This window comes from Amia ocellicauda, chromosome 15 (assembly GCF_036373705.1).
Source record: "Amia ocellicauda isolate fAmiCal2 chromosome 15, fAmiCal2.hap1, whole genome shotgun sequence".
Lineage (NCBI taxonomy): Eukaryota > Metazoa > Chordata > Actinopteri > Amiiformes > Amiidae > Amia > Amia ocellicauda.
This window is the reverse complement of record NC_089864.1, coordinates 9,083,057-9,105,406: the sequence shown is the minus strand read 5'-3', so window position 1 is coordinate 9,105,406 and position 22,350 is coordinate 9,083,057. Positions and strand designations below refer to the sequence as shown.

General features: G+C 36.9%; 1 protein-coding gene across 8 annotated transcripts in view; it reads left to right on the top strand.

Annotated features, from left to right (window-relative positions):
• The window catches only part of foxp2 (forkhead box P2), a 162,020-nt gene that overhangs the window by 94,176 nt on the left and 45,494 nt on the right, over window positions 1–22,350 (top strand). For all 8 annotated transcript variants that reach the window (XM_066724687.1, XM_066724683.1, XM_066724682.1 and 5 more), the window contains one exon: window positions 16,021–16,110. In XM_066724687.1, the coding sequence (XP_066580784.1) occupies window positions 16,021–16,110 (90 nt within the window). The remainder of the gene's footprint in view (window positions 1–16,020; window positions 16,111–22,350) is intronic.

Genomic DNA, 22,350 nt, shown 5'->3' with positions numbered 1-22,350 from the left:
TAGTAACAAATCAGGAACCCAAAGCTTGCCTAAGGTTAAAGTTTTTTTCTTTTTTTTTCTTCTATAACAAATATTGAAATAAGTTCAATCTGGTTTAAGAGGCAACATGTGAAGCAGCATTTCCAGTGTCCTTTGGCAATGTTTTTATTAATCTGAGGAAATGGCAGGTGTCAGGAAGGGGCCTCTTGCGATGCACATTGAGAAAACTGGGGGGGCAGGAGGTCACAGCGCTGCAATGTGTTAGGCAGTAGCCTTGTCTCCTGTGGAATTTGCCTTGTTTGAAGTGCTTCCAGAGCTAGACTTTTGCCTTAATGTGTATCAGTCAAATGTTGTGCTTGGGAATAGGCTCAAGTGCTCTTGGAAGTAGAACAATATAGTCATGTCTGCAGCTCCTCTTCTTGGAAACTAATGCAGACATTGATTGCAATAATTTACTATGAATAATTGTTGTTTGTGCAGCTGCTGCTGTTGTGGGTTGTTGACTTCTGTTGTTGTTTTGAACAACATAGCTGGTAACTTTTTTTCTTACACTTACCTTATGCTTTGAATTATGCATGAGAGGCAAAGTCATTATTGAGTTGTAAAATTATGATGCTTAAGAAGTTTTTCTCGAACTTACGTTAACACTAAAAGCTGGATTTCCAAAGGCTCTCCAAACATTCATTCACTCCAGATTTAATACTTCTTTAAATTGGTCACAGGCAGTGTTTTTGTGTGTTTTGTGTTGTTTTGTTATGTGGTGATGTATTTTTTGTTAGTGAGTAAACTGTAGACACATGCCATGGGTGTCATGTTATAATTTGACATAAGGTTCAACTCCTTTAGTATTTAGAAGGTCATTACTGTTGGTTAAACAACCGCTTACTCCAGTATCTCTGAGCTGGATGCTGCTTTTCTTCAGGGTAAGTTCCAGCTCATTTGTCATACTGGGTAATCCTAAACTAGTGTATAGACTAGTAATTTAAGGTTCTCTTAGGGCTCAGTAGTTTCACTGTCGCCTTCTTCAGTGAATGCTCTGCGTTTAGCCAGCAAGAGCATGAATTTATTATAAAGGATATATAGTTTGGAGACGCTCATCATTCCTTCTGCAGTTTTCATGTAACATTTGACTGCTGGTCAAAATGGCAGCAGGGGACCCATCTTTCAAGACTGAGGAGCTAATGGCGATAGCATATGTTGCCTGTAATTTGTGGGCATTTGACTCTACTGACAGGTGTAATTATTTTATGAGAATGGAAGCCATAAAGATACTTTACTGTAATGTTGCAACACGAGTATGTTTAGTATTTTTTTTTTCCAGTTTATTTATTCTCTCTCCCTCTCCACGAAACAAGAAAAGGTATTCAGTGAAACGAGAAAGATAATGAGAGTATTTAGCTTCTACTTTTAATTAAGCAAAAATTAAAAATAAAATAGATGTTTTAACAAAGCTTAGATTGTAAATTGTGTATGTGATTCAGCAGTGATTTTTTTATTTTGTTTCTCTTCTGTGAGGCCACCTTCAGCAATTTGAGACCAGAGACAATCTATCCACGTACCACCTAGAAAAAGCTGAAGAACATTTAATGTCATACACCACAGAATGAAAACCGGTCCTGAAAAGGAAAAGAAAAGTATATAAATCATGGACTTGCAGTGATTTCCATAGAAAGTACAATTTTGTCAAAGTATATTTAGCTTCAGCAACAATGATTACAGAGCCAAACAAAACAAAGTAATTTTAGACTTTCAATGAATTGAAGACGTGTATTAGACTTAGCAGAATGTGCTTTAAAGTCTTTGGCTGATGTCTTCCAACTGGGGTTTCAAGATCAGAACCATACACCCTGTTCACTCACATACCTGTATAAAGATATGTCCTCGTTTGTTTTGAATTCATCGGTTCCATGTGTGCGAGAGGTTCACCTAGCCTTCAGCTGCAAAAGAACGCTCGAGTGACTTTTTGGATATCCATATCATATTTTGGAGATTATTTTCAGTGTAACTAACATACTCTTGACTTAATAAGCATCACATCTATTGTAAACTCTATTGTATTTGACTTTTTATTTTAGAGATGAATAGACATGCACCTCAAAGGCAATTAACTTGTCTGCAGCCTCAGTAAGACAGACAGTGTTATGAAAGTGCTGCAGCTATTCCAAGAGATAGATAGATTGGGGCCCCAAATTAAAGTGGTCTATTGAATTTAAACCTATCCCATCTCATTCTTTAAAATGTTTTATGCCCTGCTGCTTTCTCACTAACATTTCACTTTTCTTGCTGAACACATTTTCTTTTTTTGATTACAGGGATTAATTTGTTTATACTTTGTTTGTGCATTCAGGATTTGAGAGAGATCCACTAATCGAGAACGCGCTCCCTGGCCCTTGTTCCAGTAGTTACTGTGCCGAACACCGAGTACAGAGATATACGCGTGAAAAGAGCCCCTGTCCGTTATATTGTATGTGATCCGGGTTGCTCACTGAAATGGGTTAAAGACTGTTTTCATAGATGCGAACCACTGTCTGGGTCTGTACTCCATCGTTCTGCTGAATAGCAGAGTTCCTATGAATGTTATTTTTCCATGAAAGCTGGCTGATCAGAATTGTTATTCGGACAGACTCTGGTGTTTACAGTAGTTGTATTAGTGGTGGTCTAGGTAGTCTTATTTGTTGCAGATGCATATCTTTTCTCCTTTTCCTTTGATATGTATGGACATTCACTGGTTACCATCTCTGGTTGCTGTGGAGAGTGCTGTATGCATTGCGGTGTTTCTAGCGTCTTTCAGAGCGAGACGCAGGGTGTTGCTCTACAGCTCTGATGTGTTTGTCTTTTTAAGACAGAAAATTGATATATAAAAGCATTCAAATGTTTTTGCCTTCATGTAGTGTAATGCAGTAAAGCAACCATCTAGTTGATCCCAATAACCCCTGGGTATCTACTTGACAAATAATCCATGTCATTTATTACAAAATTAATCAAGCTCTGTAATGCAGATAGTGTTATGATTCTTTTGTAAGCTTATAAACTATTTAGAACTACACAAATTAAATTTTCTTCTATATGTGATTATCTGTTTTGTCTGTTGAAAGCCTTTGCTCCCCAAGACATTTAATTATAAATGTGTTTATTTACTCATTTTCTAACACAGTGCTGTCTTTTCCAGAAGGGTGAAGGAGGAACATTTAGCGTGTTGTATAGTAACACTACTCCTACCAAATTTGCACCTTAGCTGTGCCCTACAATATTGGGATATTTTTTCCTGAAGGAATTGGCTGTGTTTCAATATTTAATATTATGTTTCTTTGTACAATGTAGCAGGAACACATGTAGAACTCGGCAGTGTTAACATTCAATATCATGAGCCAGTCTTCATTTCCTTGTGTTGATTATTATTTTGTGTCTCACGTTATATCAGTTTATTTGAATTTCTTGTTTAAATTAAAATATCTGGGCTTTGTACTGTAGAACTTAACATTATCCACAGAAGCCCTGTATGTCAATGGTCTATGGCTTCTACTTCAAAGATAGTTGATCCGTTCAAAACAGCTGGAGCTTATTTATATTATTTTTGTTTGTTGTATTGTAGTAAAGGTTAAAGTATTTTACACCACTATTATAATCCACATGTAGGTCCTCTCCCAATCTCTCCACCTAACCCAGGTCCTTTAAGGATTAATTAAGCACTAACTATTCTGAGAAAAAAGGTTATCTTGTGAAAATGAGCTTCAGTGATATCATAATCACTTCAGAGTAGTACTAAATGAACAGGCATGCATTTTATTAAATTCCAAACTAGTTAAGGTCGTTTAGTGTATACAAATACATTAATTCTTCTTGTTCATAAGTTACATTTAGTGAAACCTTTGTTGGCATACTCAAATGTATTGATATATTTGAGTAAAGAACCGAGTCATGTTTAAAAATGAAAAGCAGTTCATTTGTACTCTTCATGACACTTGAAAATCCATTTCCTACTATTTATGTATTTATGAATAATTAACTTGTGTGTGGTGTGCAGTAAAGCTTTCTTTGTGTCTTCTGCAGACTGTTTTATTAAGGGTGTATTTTTTTGTTTAACTTTTTCCATGTTTCCGTTAATCTCCTCTAGTCTTTGCTTTGTATACATGATTTACAGTTACACTGAATGCTGGCGAGCATGTAAATATGCTGGTTGGTGGGTCTCATTTTCGGTCCTTACCACAGTATGTCATAGAGACTGGGAATCGTACTACTGCTTAATACTGAGTAATTAATCCTTCATTCCAGTTACCATAGTGAAGGAGAAAATGAGAGTAAAAGTATTAAAATATATATGAAGGACTCTCTCTGAAGTTTCTCTATTTAGAAACCAAAATATAGATGATTATAATCCAATCAATGCTGTTTTATCATCAGCACTATTCTGCTGGGTGTCCTGACTGTATGTGAAATTCAGCCTGCCACATGCATTGCAAATAAAAGCGCGAGTATTGTCTGCCCACAAAGACTGCTCTGGCTGCCTACTGCTTTAAAACACAGAATAAATAAGTAACAGGCAGCAGCTGTCGGCTTGTAGGAGCTTCAACAAACCTAGTAAATAAGCTGGTTTCACTACTAAATACACAAGAGGGTTTGCGAAGACATGATGTCATTTAACTTGGTTGAGTCTTTGATTAAGGGTTTTTGACATTCTCAGTGGTTTTAGCTCCATCAGTGATCAGACTGAAGACACATTCTTGTTCTATTTCCACTTCTGTCATTTTGGTTGAATATCTTTATTATGTCTTGGTATCTCTAAACATCAGGGCCCAGGAAGGAAGGACCACCAACTGGGCATAGCATGTTTGAAGTGCAGGAGACCTGTCTGCCAAACCTCAGAGAATAGCACTAGTGATCTGCTAGTGTTTGGACATTTTAACTATGGTTTTAATCTTTTTTTTAATGTTGTACTCTACTTTTGCACAAAGCATTTGTAATTTGTATTTTTAGCAAGGTATATTTCAGTCTAGTTTGTATTTAATTGACTAATGGTCAGGCTGATGGTGGGGGAGTGAATTATAATGGAAAATCTAGAGTATTTGCACCCAGTTGGGCCCATTGTAGTTTCTCATTTGCAGATACTGTGAAATAGCTCTTCAGCAATGTAAAGAATAACCGCACAGAAGCAGGTGGGGATCCAAATGCACGTGTGTATTTTTATTTGATTTGATTTTTAATAATCTTTTTGATGTAGATTTGAATCTGAATTAAAGATTAGTGTTCGAGAAGCAATATCATTTTGCTGTCCTTTTCGAAATTGCGTGAGAGTGATCATGCTTTTGGCACATTTATCAAAGCCTTACCCTTTTATAAAAGAAAATGCAAAATGCAGCTTCTCACACGGGCCGGCTAAGTGAGCGGCACAGTGATAAATTTTCTTGTTAGGAGAAATTACATCCACTAACTTGAGCTACTTCAGCATGAAATTGAAAAAGAAGCATTTCTTCTGAATTTACATTCTTGATTCAATGAGAGATGTAGATTAGCCCTTTGGAAAGGAAAAAAAAATGTAACTGAAGGACTATGTTTTTTTTTGTTGTTGTTGTTTTTTATACTAAACTGTTATTAAAAGGTTATAGAATTTCAATGGAATGGTTTTGTTTATGAAAACCGACTCCAGTCAGCTTTGAGTCTGAATTTGATGCGTGTGTGTGTGTGTGTGTGTGTGTGAGTGAGTGCGTACAAGTGTATCTGTACATGTATTTTGTTCTTTTTCAGATGCATCTCCTTGTTCTGTAACATCTTTATCAATGGTACTCTGAATCTTTCATTTCTCACCTAAGCCATGCGCAGCTCCCCCTAATCAAATTCGCTGGGATAGTGTTGCGGTTCACTAGCCTCAGGAGCTGCTTTTTGCCTTAAATAAATTGCAGAAAAAATGTTGATTGATAGATGCTGCGTGTCAGAAGAGAAGATAACTGTATCTTCTATAGCTTACTAAAAGGTCATGCACACAGCATAATTGGAATATTCACCGACAACTTAGAGATAAAGTGGATCATGGAAAGGTATGCAACCTCATAAGCAGGGAAACATAGACTAAGATGCATTGTCCCTACAGTAACAAATGTAGTATCTATTAACTTCCTCTGATCTTTGGTGAAACTGAACATTCAGGATATTTGGCGAAAAGATCCATCACTTGGATGGATGAACTGCAGGCGTCAGAGAACCGAGCAGAGCGGCTGAAACCGGCTAAATTAAGGCAACAGCACAAAGCACATTTCTGAACTTGCTTTTGTTTACCTACTATATTACTTTCTGTTGGTCAGATGAACAAACACCATTATGTTGCTGTATTATTGTTTGCTGTCATAGTCTCCTTGTTTTTTTTTTTTCCGCTCCCAAACCAATAATGTCAGTGACTCCAAGTTCTGCAGCTTGTTTGAAGAAATTCCAGTCATTATTGCTTCGTGGAGTCTGTACCTTACAAACTTTTATTTCACTGCCCTCTCTCTATTTGTCTATCAGTCTCTCACTATCTCCCTGTCCATCTTTATATCTGTCGATCTGTCTCTCCAGCGTTAAATGTAGCTGTACTTTTATATAGTTGTGTAACTGAGTGAGTCATCTTTTAAATAAAAATTGGAATTCCTTTTTTTAAATTCATTCATTCATTCATTTTAAATTGCCTTTGAGCAATTAAGTTTAGGGGTAATGAATAATTCCCAAACCTTGTGGTGGCATTTTATTGAACATGTGGGTAATTCTATAACCACAAGACCTGAGCCATCAAGAAGCAGACATACACTATTGACCTACTGTTAGTGTATCTAGTGTGTGGTATAGATAAAATATGCACCTACGAATTGATTATCTAATAGCTACATTCCTGAGGTGCAGAAGGGCAAAGGTAGGGTCGGCCTCTTTTTCTCTAGCAGTTGGCTCCACTGTTTAACGCATATGCAATTTGGCCGGTAGACATTACATTGTTATACATGAAGGGAATTTGATATTATCAAATTAGAATGCGGGGTGACAGCGCTCTCTCTATTTTAACAATGACACACTCTGTAGTACAGGGGAGGGAACAAGCGAGGGGAATGATTTGGAAAGTGCTTTGTTCTGAATTGGACTGATTATATGAAATCAAAGGAGCCTCAGTCAAAGATATGTTTGTGTGTGTGTGTGTGTGTGTGTTTCAATCTTCAACTATAAACATATTCAAAATATTGTTTGAATTAAGAGTTAGTCCTTTAAATGTTTTTATGGTCAGTTGTAGAGTAATAAGCTTCCCATTAACCTTGATAGGCTCAAGGGTTCTAATTGAACGGTAGCATCAACAAGCTGGGGTCTCATGGTTATTGAGACCCGGACACAGTATTGATTTTTGAGTAATAATCACTGCTCCCTGCTCTGCTGTGGTGAGGCAAACTAGACAGGTTTTCTCCTATTTTGTTATTTATTTTTTATCCTGCTCACGTGTCTGCACTGAGATGCCTTTATGATGTTAATCCTTGTGATTTGTGTCTTTGTTTTAAAGTATTGTAAGACTCAGAAGCACTGATTGCCTGTGGGCGCCAGCACTCCTTTCAGTGCTTAGCTTTGCTGACTCTTATAATAAACACTTAACCACGCAGATGCTATGCAAGATGTGGTTAACATTGTAGGAGACAGTATGACCCCGGAGCTCTGTGGCTCTTCACCGGCCCTCCGAGAGGGTAAGGGTTACTACCCGTTGGAAGCTCAAACTCATATTACTCTTTCAGCTATTCTCCAACTATTGATTTTAGTCTAAGACTGCCTGTCTGTCAGCCTGTCTGTCAGTCCATCCATCCGTCTGTCTGTCTGTCCTTTCACATCCAATAATGAATACACACAGGATGACAGACATTATTACCGACCGGGTATTTATTTGGTGAATGTGCCTCTTACAGATGATAAAGGATAAAAGGTTGCGTTTGGAAAAACATGTGACAAATGTATATAATACCAGCAGTGTTGGTGCAAAAGTGAATGCAATATATGTGATATATCTTCATACCCAAGAGACAAACCTACCATGGAGTTGTGAAGCTGGGATACTCAACTGTTTGAAATAATGGAATGAAATAATAAATCGAGTATGTGGGGGATTCATTTTATATAATATATATTTATATAGTATATATATAATATATATATTATTCACAAACAATTACCAGAACCAATTTAATAATTTTAATGTTTTATTAGTAATTCGGGAGCAGTGACTAAACGTTGAGCTAGTAAACGCATGTCCGATATGGTTTTATTTATTGTAATAGTTAAGTCTAAATATTTAACCAATGACCAAATATTTATTTTAAGTACTTGGACCATAGCAGATGAACAGAGGTTTTGAATGAGTTTTCTTTGTGTACTTCCAATTATAACCTCGTATTACTCACAGATGACTGTAAACTACTTGCAAATGCACACATAAGCGGTCTCTGACTGAGAAAGGATTAAACCCTGAAGAAAGTAACTCCAGACTTGGAAACAACAACAAATGCCCAGAAACAAGTGAAAGGACATTGTGTCATTAGCAGGTGCACAGCACAACAGGCTTCCATATTGGACCTTGTATGCGTTGTCTCATAATTTGTTTTTGTATTACAGCTGAAGTCACTAACTGAATTTGAACTCTATACAGAATCAGTTTTAAACCAAATTGGCTTAAGAGTATTTTGCAAAGTGTGCATAAACAAAGTGCATACTTTTTTTTGTGTATGTGTAAATGATTATTAGATGAATTATGCTTCTCCAGGTTGTTATCTGGCCTTGGGTACTTTTAATCCCAAATCCCAGAGCTGTCAAACTGTCCCTCTTGGTGTATAACAAAGATTCTCTTGTATTGTAAAAAATATTCATAACAATTTTTATAGGAGGCTGAAAGTGTATAACTGTGCAGTTGTAGTGATAACACAGCACCCTGCTCAGTTTGACTTGTTTATACTGGCACCGATCCCTCCTGTTGGGACTGACAGAGGCATGCAGAAATCTGGTATTTGAACTGAAATTTACACACTTTAAGTGATGAACTAAACAGCCTGGTGTTTTCTTTTTCTTGTTGAGAAAGTGCAAGGTTACACAATACAGACGGTTTTCATCTTTTCCCATAAATGCACAGATTCCTGGGATATAAATGACTGAATTCATCACCAATTCATCAGGGAGGCTGAGCTATGCAGTTCTGTTTACAGTGGCAGAAAGTTAATATAAATTTTCATCAGAAGGGGAAGTTTACACATATGATTCTATTTGTCCTTCATTATTAGCACCTGAGTCTAGGCAGGAAAGCATAATTGTCTACAGGCTCAGGCCAAATAGATGCAAGGGAAAGGCAAATAAGCACACCAAAAATAATTTTATGGTTGTCTGTTACAATTCTCTCCCTGGGATTCTTAATCTAGAAAATCAATAAACAACGTGAGTGAAACTCTTTTCCTGCGCTCACTCATGGCTCCAGTTGGAGCAGCACACAGAAGGCCATTGTTCCTCCTGGTTAGCTTTTACTCCATTCTTGCTGTGAACTTGACTCGAGCAGTTTCTCGCCGGGGTACTCGTTCATTACAAAGTCTGTTGATTTATTGGGTATATCAATAAAAAATGCTTGTCATCGGGGGGGCAAAAACCGAAAACAAAAGGTTTAAAAAAAAAAAAACGTGCTGTAATGTTGTTTTTTCTGTTGTCTTTTTTTTTTTTTTTTTTGTCACTATGAAACCAGTATCACGTGTTTTAACTTGTCTTTATAGCCCGACCAAAACCCGAACATCAGCCCATCCACCATTTGCAGATCAGCGACATGGTACTTAACAGTGGATTAGTATTTCATAGAAAGCAATCATCTATCACAACATAAAAGCCACAATCGGCGCAAATGTGATTTGCGACTGGTGGTTGAGTCCAATTTTGATTGGATCCACGCCTTGTTTTTACTGTTAGAGTATCGGGACATTTGCTTTGTTTGCGTTTATCAAGACGATTGAACTGTCACCCTGTTTTGAAATAAATTAATATATTGATATTGTTAGAAATCGCGTATTAATAAACTGTAGTGCTGTTTCACTGGATTCATAAGAATCATGAGATCTGATTGGATAATGAGCATTCCAAGGCATTAGTATTTTCTCTCTACACAAAAATGGATGCTTGATGGACAATTCTTCCACACACTTATGGTAAGAAATTATACCCCATTCATATTTGTTTTATCATCAGTACTTGCACTCTGAGGCTTAACAACACCAGCATCAAGTATTTATTATACAACAATGTGATAATTACAAACACCCTTCCTTTTTATTAAGGATACGTGTTTTCATGAAAGTTATTTAACTGGAGTATAAAATCTTAATAAACACCATCCTGTTCCCTTATCCTAAATGAGAGGAGATGCAATGCCTCTCTTCCCCTCTCTCTGCGATGAACACACTTACATAACAGATAATGGTGTGCATTTTTGTGTAAATATCTGCCTATGTAGTGTTTGCTCTCCAGTACAGTATCTGCTGAAGGAGCTTGCAGGCCGAATCCAATCAGCTTGTTTGTTTGTGCAGCTTAAACTGTTTATGCCTTGTTTTTGTAGCATATGACTCACATCAGTTGATAAAGTGTTGTTTTTTTGTTTCCCTGCCGCTGAGATAAGCTTGTGTCTGACACGTCTGGCCTGTCAGCAGCATTGGAACTGTTCCAGCTGACAAGTTCTTGTTTAACAGCAGTGGGTGCAAGATATTGTGGCAGGCTTGCACATCAGGGGTATGGTGCTGTAATTTTACAACACTAGACATGTACAGATGTGTATAGACCTGACTTCTTAAGTTGTCACACTTCCTTTTCTTTCTTTTTTTTTTTTTTTTACTCCCTCCGTTTCTCCGTAGAAATTATACGCGTTGTACCATATTTCATTTCACAAGTACACTGCTTTTATCTCCTTTTTTTTCTGGGTAATTGCTCTCAGAGAAAATGTATTTATCTCATTACATTTTAATAGAATCTGAGGTTTCATGCTAAACTAGGTGCTGTTTGTTAAATTGGGGATCTAGTAGTACAGTATGTGCACTGCTTTTTTATTTGCCGTGAAACTTAATTTTACTTTAATAACGCGTTAATGGCGGTTTCATTATAGATAATGGCATTAATCCAGTTGTTCTAGCCATCATAGCCAGCTTGATTGTGATGTGTATATATATCTATATCTTCACCTCCCCTCCTTAAACAATTTCCTTTTTTTTTAAATTGTGCGTTATGAATAGTCTTTAAGACGAATGTTGTTCACTTTGTTTTAACTAGCTGAAATCTGGACTATAACTCTAAGTTGTTAATACATTTTATGCTTGTTTTAGAGAGTGGAATCTCTTAAAAAGGTGCACGGTGTATTAGTTCTGTTGGGATCTGTATTCAAAAATGTACATTTAAACACAAGGTGGAGAAAGAGAGGGAAACTTGGCAGATTCCTTTTTTTTCTTGCCGGTCTCTTTTTTTTTTTCTCTCTTTCTCCAGTGATCTGTGCACTGCTATTAATGTAACTGGGGAGTGCCTGTGTAAACATTCTTGTTTCTCCCCGTTTCACATAATAGTTGCTTGTATCATATTTCTTCTGACCTCGCTATCTGAAACCAATTACTTCAGATCCATTTGGGCTGAATCTATTTTCATAAGAAGCCCGGGCTGCAGTGTTTTTCTCAGCGATGAATATCAACATCAAATACACTTCTGAGTGCCTTGTTATTTATGTTACACAGAGAGATTTTGTAGCCTTCAGCTCTCAAGAATGTGTCATACTGTGCTGTTTATACATTGAAGATATTAATGGGTGTACATGTCATTTTTTCCCCCTGTTTGAAGGTGCACAGTAACACAGGTTTAGATAGGTTAATAGCCATTTTCAGGCGCTGCCATACATGACAACAAAGTTTTTAAAAAAGTTTACTGACTTTTTCTGCTGTTGTGCTTGTGTTGTAGAAGTTGTCAAAATCTGGACTATGTTAAGGAAATAACAGGCATAAGAGTGACTGGTCAACAGTCTGCTTACATGACTCTTGCTGTGGCACATTTGAGTTTTCCCAGATAATAAGGGCAAACATTAATGTTAACATAGTTATACTGGATACTCTTTTACTGGCTTTGTTTGGATATTTTAGTTGAAACATGCATTGAACCGTGTCACTTCCTAATGATTAATGTTCGTATTTTATTCTCTGCACTCTTTGCTACCTTTCAGATGGAAACAGCCAGGAGTTAACTCTTCCCTATAGTGATACATTGTATAAGTCAGTGCAGACATTTTTCAATATTGCTACAGAAAAAGGTAGTTGTAGACATTTATATTTCATTAAAACTGTGTATTTCTTCCATTGTTTTATACCGGAAAGAAATTGCATCTTCCTGTCAAATGATTGTTGATTAAATGCAATGATTGTAGAACATTTAATTTGAGTAATTTTGACTAATGGCCAACCTCAAGGCAAATGCTGTTCTCCTGTACAGTGTACACAGAGCATACGTCTAGATAGTATCAACATTTGCAAAACGAATTGTGTTGTTGTTGTTGTTGTTTTTGTATAAATCCATGCTTTATGAAAGCCTTTTCCCAATCTGCCCTGGGATAAATATCCGGCATAAGGACATATCACACTGTAGTCTCAATAATGGTCATCTTTTGTGAAGAGGGATCAAGAAACAAACTGCCAAAAAGGAACTGTAAAAGATGTAGCCTCCACTATGAAGCATTAAATACATGTTTCAAGAGTTGATATGATAATTGTATAATAGGCGTTTGTTTTAATTATGACACATACCAAGGGCTGATACATTTTAAGTGTTTCTCATGTTCAGTTATGATGGAAGTGCACAGTTGCATTGTGAGTGTATTCACAGTAAAGCTAAATTAAAAAATTTCTTCCTTGATGTAAACCAAATGTGATGTTCGAAGACAGCTACTTCCAAAATAGTGCCGTGCTGGTGCTGTGGTTAATTTGACTCAGATTGTGGTGTGAGTTTCAGTGCACTAATGTGTAATGGATTACACATGTTCTCAAAATTCAGATTTTAAGGGAATGCTGTATTTATTTATTTATTTATTTATTTATTAGATAGGTGCATTTGAAGACCAAAAAGCTTCTTTTTTTTTTTTTTTAGTAGAAGCAACTATGCAAACAAACACATTTTAATAATTTTCACTTCACACGATTTGTGTCACAGACAATAAGTGCTCTATAGGGTTGTTTTCACATTATAGTAATAGTGTTACATGTTGCCTATTGTAAACGGGAGAGAAGTTACTGCCCAGTGAGAGTCTGCAGGTGAAATAAAAGCCAGTGATCAGAGGAGCTCCATTCTCTTTATTCCCTTTTATTTTTGTTAATATATTCATTTTTGTATAGTTTCTTCCTGTTTCAACTGTGATCAACACAAACATAAATAAATAATTAAGGAATAGAGAGATAACGATGCCACGGTTTTTCAGTGTCTCCTAAAGTTAAGGCTCTGCTTTGCAAACTGGTACCAGATCCATTTCTGGGGAGACAAATCAATGTTGTTAGGACACAGTGCCACTGCATTCAGTTTGTTTACTTTGGTTTTCAATGTCTGCCTGCCTCCACAGAAAACTTGCTTGGAGCCAGACTGTAGCAGCCCTCTCTCCGTCTTTTCATAATTGATCAGGGGATGACTACCTTCCCTGAGGGTTAAGACGTGGCAACTTTTTTCTGTTTGCTCAGCATCTCAATGTAGTAGTTCAAACATTGTTCACACCAGCTGGCAGTGTAATGCCATATGCACATCCTGTCAAAGAACTGTTGTCATGGATACTGGAGAGTACAAGAAGAAAAAACACAAAAAACAACAACCCCTTGATTCGAATATGAAAAAGTGTCTTTCTGTGTCTGAAGTGTTTCAAAGAAACGCCAGTGAAGTTATTGTTTTTGTTTTGTGCCTCTACAGTTACGGGCAGCATGCTTAGAAAACTACTTCTGTGCAACAGTACTGAATGTGGATCAACTTATTTACATTTATTTGACAGAGCTAAAAGAAATCGCAGTAGCCTGAATCGACTGCACGGCTGTTTTTTTTTATCCGTAATGTGCATGATTCACAGTTGTTCATTTCAAAGTTGTGGGTGTGTTACTTCTTAATAATTGGCAGTTGCATTTTTATGTTATTATCGATGTCAACGGGGCTTGTGTTGATGTTAAGCTTCCTGGGCGAATTTTGTCATTGCCTTTAAACAGAAATCATAAGGACATCCAATAAATAAATCACCACAACCTACGTGAAGCATGTTGTTGATGAATAAGGTGCTGTAGAGCGGTAACTCACTGTAAAAAACATAATGCAGTAGCATATCTTAATGTAAGTGTATTAACAGTAGCAAAATAAGGTTCACCTTCAACAAAACACAAGCATATTACATGTCTATGAAATCCATTTTACAACTGCTACTATTTGAAGCATATAGTGGTTATAATGAACATATTTTTACATCAAGTTCAAAAATAATACTTCTCAATACATTTTCAGCATGTTCATATCTTTTCTTCTTTTATAAACTCGGTTCCATCTTAAAAAATGATTAACACTGATGGTCTGAATCAATTTATTCATAGATAGCCATCTGTTATGCCCCATCTCTGTGGAGGAAACACTTTGATTAATGTCAATGTTATTTTATTATGCTACATTGATTGTTCTACCTGAACAACAAGAAGTCTCTGTTAAAGGTGCAGCACCAGCAGAGTCCCACATAAATAAACAGACCTGTATCCTGAAACAGTAGTTTACATCCTGGTGAAATCAAATACAGTGTTAATCATGTATCTGTTTGCCAAATCAGAAATGCGCTCTTTCCTGGTTTAGGTGGATTGTTAACCTTTAAATATCTGTAGTGCACATGAATATATGTATTGGAGCCCCCAGTGCTTCTGTATCTGCTAGATGTAGTAGACATTATATCAGGCCCCTGAAATAGTAAATCCTGAAAAAAGTGTCCGAATTGGATAAGTGTTGATTGTCATTTTGTTAATTGTTAATATGCCACACCTGCAGTCCATTCAGTAGTGTAAGAGAAAGGGAACAGTCCAGAATGGAAAAATGTGTGGAAGTGCATGTGTACAGCTTCACAAAATAGATGTATCAGCAGGAGTGCTCCAGCATTTTAGTTCATAAAGCGTCTACATCTGGTATGAAGCTGCTTGGGCAGAATTTAATATACTTGTAACACAATGGCCCCAAACACAGTTCTCGAGATGTCAACCTTAGAGTGAATGTAATCATTTTTGTGGGGAACGAAACGCAGGAATGTAAATAATAATAATAATAATAATGATGATGATAAAGGAGACTTTGTTACCCATTGAAATTAGTTTTCTTTGAGTCAAAATAGTACACCTATTCAAAGTTTCTGTTTTCAATCATTTGTGTTGGATCAGTGAGGCTCCTAAGTGAAAGGCGATGACTAGCTTAATAACATTTTACTTAATGATCCAGAACATGAATTGTATCAGATTTTCGGTCAGGTATGTAAACACCATGCAGCCAGTTTCACTTGGCACAGGAAGTGGGCTTCATCTGTTAGACTAAGGGTTTAACTTGTAGCTTTGTAAGTAAAGCACTTCAGATCCGTGGTGTAAAATCCTAGTTAATTCACTTCTAAGATAATCTGATGTTGATTTGTCAAATTTAATTACAGCTTCTGGTAACACTTCAAATCTTCTGCTTCTACTTCAAATTGATATTATGAATATGCAAATGACCTGGTAATTTACAGAGAAGTGGGCATTTCAGATGAGCACACACTAGACAGGTCAGCTTGGCTGATGTACATTTTTTTTTCTCTCTTCTCTCCTTCAAGAGCGCTTTAAGCAAACTAGCTGTATTTATCTTTGATTGTTGCGGTTTGCGTTATTGTAAAATTTGGCAAAATATTGCACAAAACCTGAAATTCGGTAAAGTCATTAAAATAGATGATTCCATAATGATATTTTAAGAAAGAAGGTTAACATGATTATGAAACAAAAGAAAAGAAACACAACTTGACGTTACCTATTCTCTTTTCAGGCACTACAAGCAGCAAGACAATTACTCTTACAGCAGCAAAGCAGTGGACTGAAATCTCCAAAGAACAACGACAAACAGCGTCCACTGCAGGTGAGCTACATGTCCACTGCTATTCTAATCTTCAGTTATAAGATTCAGCTTTAGGAAAACAGTTTTTTCCTTGTTCTGTGAGTGTGTATGTTTGATATATGACATTATAATGTTTAACCACAAATCGCACCATCGCTATTTGGAAAGAAGCCAGTGTAAAGACAGCCCGTGACTGTTCCTTGCACAGGGCTGTCGGTGTATACTTCCTCCTACACAATATCTTATAATGTTATGTAATGGGCTGCCTTAACCAAAAAAAAAAAACAGACTGAAAAAACAAACAAACCTGAGTATAAGAAGGGGGTTAAATGCGGGTAGATAAAACTGGTAAGTACAGTAGAGGCAGCTGACAATTAAAGGGACTACAACATCTTTGTTACACTTACACAAGCCAATGGGCCTTTATGTTCCAGTGAGAAGTGCAATCGCATTGCCCCCCCACTGGGCAGTTGAGGAGTTAACCTCCTGGACCCATGCACTTGCTAATGGCTGCTTACTCTCCAATCCCTCCCACTCATATTCACTTTGTCATTTTTAGCATGGCTATCAGCCCTCAGACTAATAAATGTTTTTGGTTTGGTTTGGTTTACCCAAGCTGATATACATGGTTTCCTTGGGGGAGAGTAATGTAATTGTTGGCGATGTGACCACATACCAACACACAATGAAATGAATTATGCAGGCACTTGTATGTTGTAAACGGTGTGGTGTTTTGTGGTGTGTTTCTCTTCCAATTGTTGGTATAAACATGTGTGACATTTACTATACTGGTTCCAAATATAGAGTAGCTCATTATATTATATTACTATGTGGCAGGAACAGACACAAGTCTTACTTTTAGCTGGGGCTTTATGCAGGTCTCTGTAGAGCAGTGCAAGGGTGCTGTCCCACTGAAAGAGGGAGCTGGACTTCTTTAAACAATATTTTGTGTTCTGTTGAATTTTGCCATTAGTCTGTAGATAATGTCTCTCGTATTGTATTCTAATAGTTGTGTGTGTGCTATACTGTATTTTCTCCCCGGGTTGTGGCTGATTTGAAGGAAGACTAACTACCAATGAAATACAGAGCAATGTAGCAGTATCTAGAAGAATATTTCATCACCCTAAAGTAAACAAGCATGGTGTCAGTGAGTGAAGGGCAAGGTGCATGTTTTTCTATCAAGGAAATAGTGTATTGTGAATGGGGGGACATTTTATAGACAAGCCTAGAAAGTTATCTGAGAAAATGTTATGGTCTGAAGGGGCAGAAATTGGACTTATCTACAAAGTAGGAATTGGGAGGAGGATGTTAAGACAATGAATAGAAACCCATGAGTTCATCACACCCGCTGTCAGATGTAATGGTGTTTCCATCATGGATTGCACCTGTTTTAGCTCTTCACAGAGGAAACGGTAGTCACCTGAAATGCAGCAAAGTAACAAGACACAGTACTGATTGAAATGATGCAGAGTGGTCATGGGCAGGTCAGATGTAACTCCACACATCAGCGCGGCAATGATCAGAAGCAGACAGCCAGGTTGACAACAGGATTTCTAAAGCAGCCGAGATCAAAGCGCTGGATTGGCTGTCGCTAGGATCCTGACCGGAATCGGGATGTTATGGGGGGGATCTGAAGGAAGCCTTGGCTGCCAGGAACCCCACCAATCTCAATTTACAGCACACAGAGCTGCTTGCATTGAAGAGTGGGGGGGGGGGGGGGGGATCATTGGACAGCCACAAAGATAGATATAACTACATTGTGCATTACATTTCTTCTTGATCCATTTCATATTTAGATTTGTTTCAGGTAAATACTTTTCCAATTAGATAGTAGTGATTGGTGACATTTGCAAAGACTTTGGTGTTATTGAAAAGCACATGTATTACAGGAATAGGAGAATGTACATAAACTTTATACTTGCATAAAAAAGGAATAAGGAATAAGTGGTTAAACTAATTCCTACAAATTTAAAATGAGTATCTTCATCAATAGTAAGTGATTTCTGAAGTCCTAGAGCAATTAGCGTTTTAATGAATGAAAGTTTGAGATTTTGTATTTTACCTCCTCTTTTACCTAGTTTTATTGTTTTTAAGTTTTCTAGTACAAAATTTTTTCATGATTTTAACCATTACATTCATTTTTGTAGTTTGTTTCCTATGAAATTTAAATTTAAAATGTAAATTTGTTTCCCAAATCAGTCCAAAGTAGAACAGTATTGCAAGTATATTCTGCTGACCAATCACACACACGAAAAAAATACCGATTTGCATTTTGCCTTATTTCGCAAAGTGGATAAAGGCGATACTTTTGTTATGAAGTGTGAAATGTAAGCGGCTCAACGTGTAAACTCCCGTTTAGGTTATTGCACAGATTGTTTCCATTTTGGTCAAAATTCTGTTATGCTGAAATGGAATTACTTGCATGTTTTTTGTATTTCTACCAACTCTAAAAATTACATCCCCCCTCTGTGAGTATCAGGGAGTGTGTATATGAAATTATCATCTGAAAAGGATGTCTTAAATAATAAAGTGCATTAGGCTTTCACAAAAGTAATTCTTTTTTGTTTTATGGATGACCCTTGCATTGATTAACCCTGTGAAACAGAGAAATTACACATTATTTCAGCCACCTGCTGTAACAAAGTTCATTATATCGCAGCTAATTTTAACCTCCTGTCAGTTTGACTTATCAAATATAATTTATTTTATTGATTCTTTGTATAATCGTGTCTTTATAAGGATGTCAGTGGCTAAGATAAGGCAATTTTCTTGCGGCTTTTAATGCAGTCTGTTCTTGACCCTGTTAACCAGCAGGAGGGTTTTTTCCCTCATGAAGGAGCAAAATAAAGATACATACCCTTTACAGTCTTTCACTTATTATGACAAGGTCTTGAATTTGTGCAGTTTAAAATTATGTCAGCAATTAACATATTTTCAACTTTATTTTTAGGTTTAAATTGCAGTGTGAGTGTGTGCTCTCCTTCTCGGTTAATAAGTGCTATCAAGGAACAGTGGGTTACCTCATTAGTACTATGTGCATTTAATTAAAGAAGAGAAAATTCGAGTCAACCTCATAGTTAATATTTTCACAGTGTGTTACAATGCCAACACCTTCAATTGGAGTCACACCCCTGTGTACCTAATTATGTTCTGGTGCAAGGTCAGGTTTGCATGGTACCTCCTTGCTGTTGACTAAATTGTTTAGATCAGTGTATGTGTGATATTGGCTGAACATTTCCACTACCTGCATCTCCAAACAGAATTATTAATCTCCGTTGTCAAATCATGGCTTTGATTAAAAATAAAAATAAAATAACAATTAAACGCAGCAACGGAGGAGACTCTAGCCCCTGTGCATGCGTGTATTCGCATCTGAATCCATTCCTCTATAGATGTATACGTATACTTACTGCCAGCATATTAAATGTATATAATTTGAAAGATGGCACGTGTAGGTGTAATCTAAGTATAACGGCACTAATATAGTAGAAAATTGATATACGATTAACTAGTAATAATTACACTGATGGTCATGCTAATAATAAAAATGTATCCGAAGGTTTGTTATGCTTATCAAAAACACCCTTCTGTGTTGAAAAATAGATATCCTCCTTACATCAAGAAATGCATTTACAATTGCATAAAAATCATTATTTTAGTCAACCAAGCATCGCTTCGGGATTTCTGAAGCTTTAAGAAATGGAATTATAGGCCATGTGTTGTAAATTGAAAAGAATGACAATGTGTAGTTTTTGCTTGCACCGATGCGTGACCGAGCGGAGTGTGCGGTGCAGCCCACGAGCAGAGTTTATCCCATTTAGGAAGCGGAGCCAAAAATATATGCCTCTTTTTTTTCTTAATTCCCTAAACATAATAGTGATTGAATGAAACAAACTGCCACAACAGCAGATGATACCACAATCATGACTGTGTAGCCCTGACGTTAGGCATCCGATTTCTCATTTGCTGCATTCCAGGAACACTGAAATGATCCTTACATGCTTTTTGCCTTCTAGAATTAGCTACGTTTGTGTCTATTCATAAGACTGGATTCATGTTCCGGACACCTCTGCACGGAAAATTGTGCGACTTACCTTTAACAAAATCCTGTGCACGTTTTAAAACCCTCCTGCAGTACATTTTCCTAATGAAAAATGCTTCAGTTTCCTTGCTTACATAAATAATTACTTTGCCTCGCTTGGCGTCTTTGTTCTATCCCCTTCAGTAGTATCCTCTGTCTCACTCAGAAATGTTTAAACTTTATTACTCTCGCTAACTTTGATGCAGGGGATGCACTGGAAGTGTTTTCACTCTGACAGCAGGCTCGTGCTCGTAGCGTCAGCAACAGAAAGGAATTCAGCTCTTTATGGAAATTATGCCACTGTCATTAATGCTATGCAATAGTGGAACAAATTTAAGTCAATCATTTATTTGCTTTTAAATACTAGTATCTTAAAGACAGCAACTCAGTGTCGCAATTCTTAACATGACATCTCCTTGTTTTACCGTAACATTACTCTGTGGCTTTGAATAAGAAGGAGCAAGATAAAACAAGAATTAACTTAGAATAATCTGAATTTATATTTCTAATGCTCATATTATAGCGTGTAACCACCTGGTAATATTAAACCTTTATGAGCAGCTCTGAAAATTAAGTTCCCATCTTACCTCGCTCGCGTATTGCCACAGCTTAGTGGCTCAAACAATTTCACGTATCTCCAATGAATGGTCAAGATGACAGATGGTTTTATAATAGTTGTCCACAACAAAGCTTAGTTCAGGGTAGTCTAGCTCATTTACCTTTTTAACAAAGAGTCCTGTTCATTTACAAAACAAAGCAGTGTTCTTTGTCCAGATTATAGCAGAGGCAGGCTTCACTGAACTTGAAGAAAAATTCAGCATGAAAATAAATGTCAAAATTGGGCCCATCTATCAACATAGTTAGCCAGTAGATTCAATTAAATAGGGGTGTGGAAATCTCAAGCAAGGTCTCCAGCAAGACTTTTGTTGACCAGTAAACCCCAAAGTAGCCTCATAGGGAAGACATTTTGAAGCAACAGAAAGTGCTGTTAGTCTGTGTTGAAGAATGATCAAAACAACTAGAAAACTATTGTTAATCACTCACAATAATAAATTGCAATTGCATGTGCACATGTCTGTTAGGCATGGCATCTCTAAACACAGGTTAAGTACATTTCAGATATAAAAGGTGGCCTGTGTCTCTTCTACTGGGCTTAATAACATCAGAGCGCTATAAACATTGAAGACATTGTGTACATAAACTTAGTGTTTCCTGTCTTCTTGTTACCTATTCAAGTAAACTGTGGCTGAGATGTGAGGGATAATAGCTAAGGTCCCTTCATGTGTCGATCCATCCTCCTTTGATGTCTGACCTTTCAGACTTTTGTTGCGCCTTTTCTGTTCTATTTTTAATTGAAGAATCCTCATAGTGCAGCATGAAGAATAAAGTGCGCTGTAACTTCAGAAACCTCCCCAAAAACAATGAATCAATTTGCCAACTTAAATGTTCTAATTAAGCACTTCAGCTTAGCTATTGCTATGATGTATAGAAAATAAGTAGTAGTCGCCGAAAAACTTTGTTAATTTAAAAAGTGCCGTCTAATGCTTGTGGTAACCTCTGAATTAATTATTATGAGCCTTGAAATGACACAATTTGGCATTCTGCAATGGACATAATCAACAATATATGCAACAGATACTCTGGAAGACTTTTAATGTTATTATTCTTGAATTTATATTGTTATTATTGTTGTTATTGGTTGTGTGTGGATAGCAGTACTGGTTGAAGCTGTAGTAGTAGAATTGTCAAAGGACTCCTTGATTTTAATAATTTAAAAGAGTTTATGAGAAAAAGACTCTTCTAAGCTGTCTCTAGACTGCTGGGGTGTGCAGACTCTCTAGGGCATAATATAAGATGATCTGTACTCTGGAGTATTACGAGTCATTCAAGGTTTCCATCGGCCTTGTTATAGTGTAATGAAACTCGGGCAGCTATTTCAGAAAACTTTTTCTTATGAAATGATTTGAGTTTATAAAACCTCAGTAAGTTTTTGGTTCATGTTGCCATGTTTTAATTAATCTCTTAAAAGAAAGACAAATTGTGCATATTGCCATTCCCTCCCTTTAGTTCTCTCACCTGATTTCGCCCCAAAAGTAGGTTCTCAAATCCCTCTGGCCGACGGACTCCTCTCGTCTCCGATAAAACGGTCTATGATCGTTCAGGATTCAAGTACTTCTGTC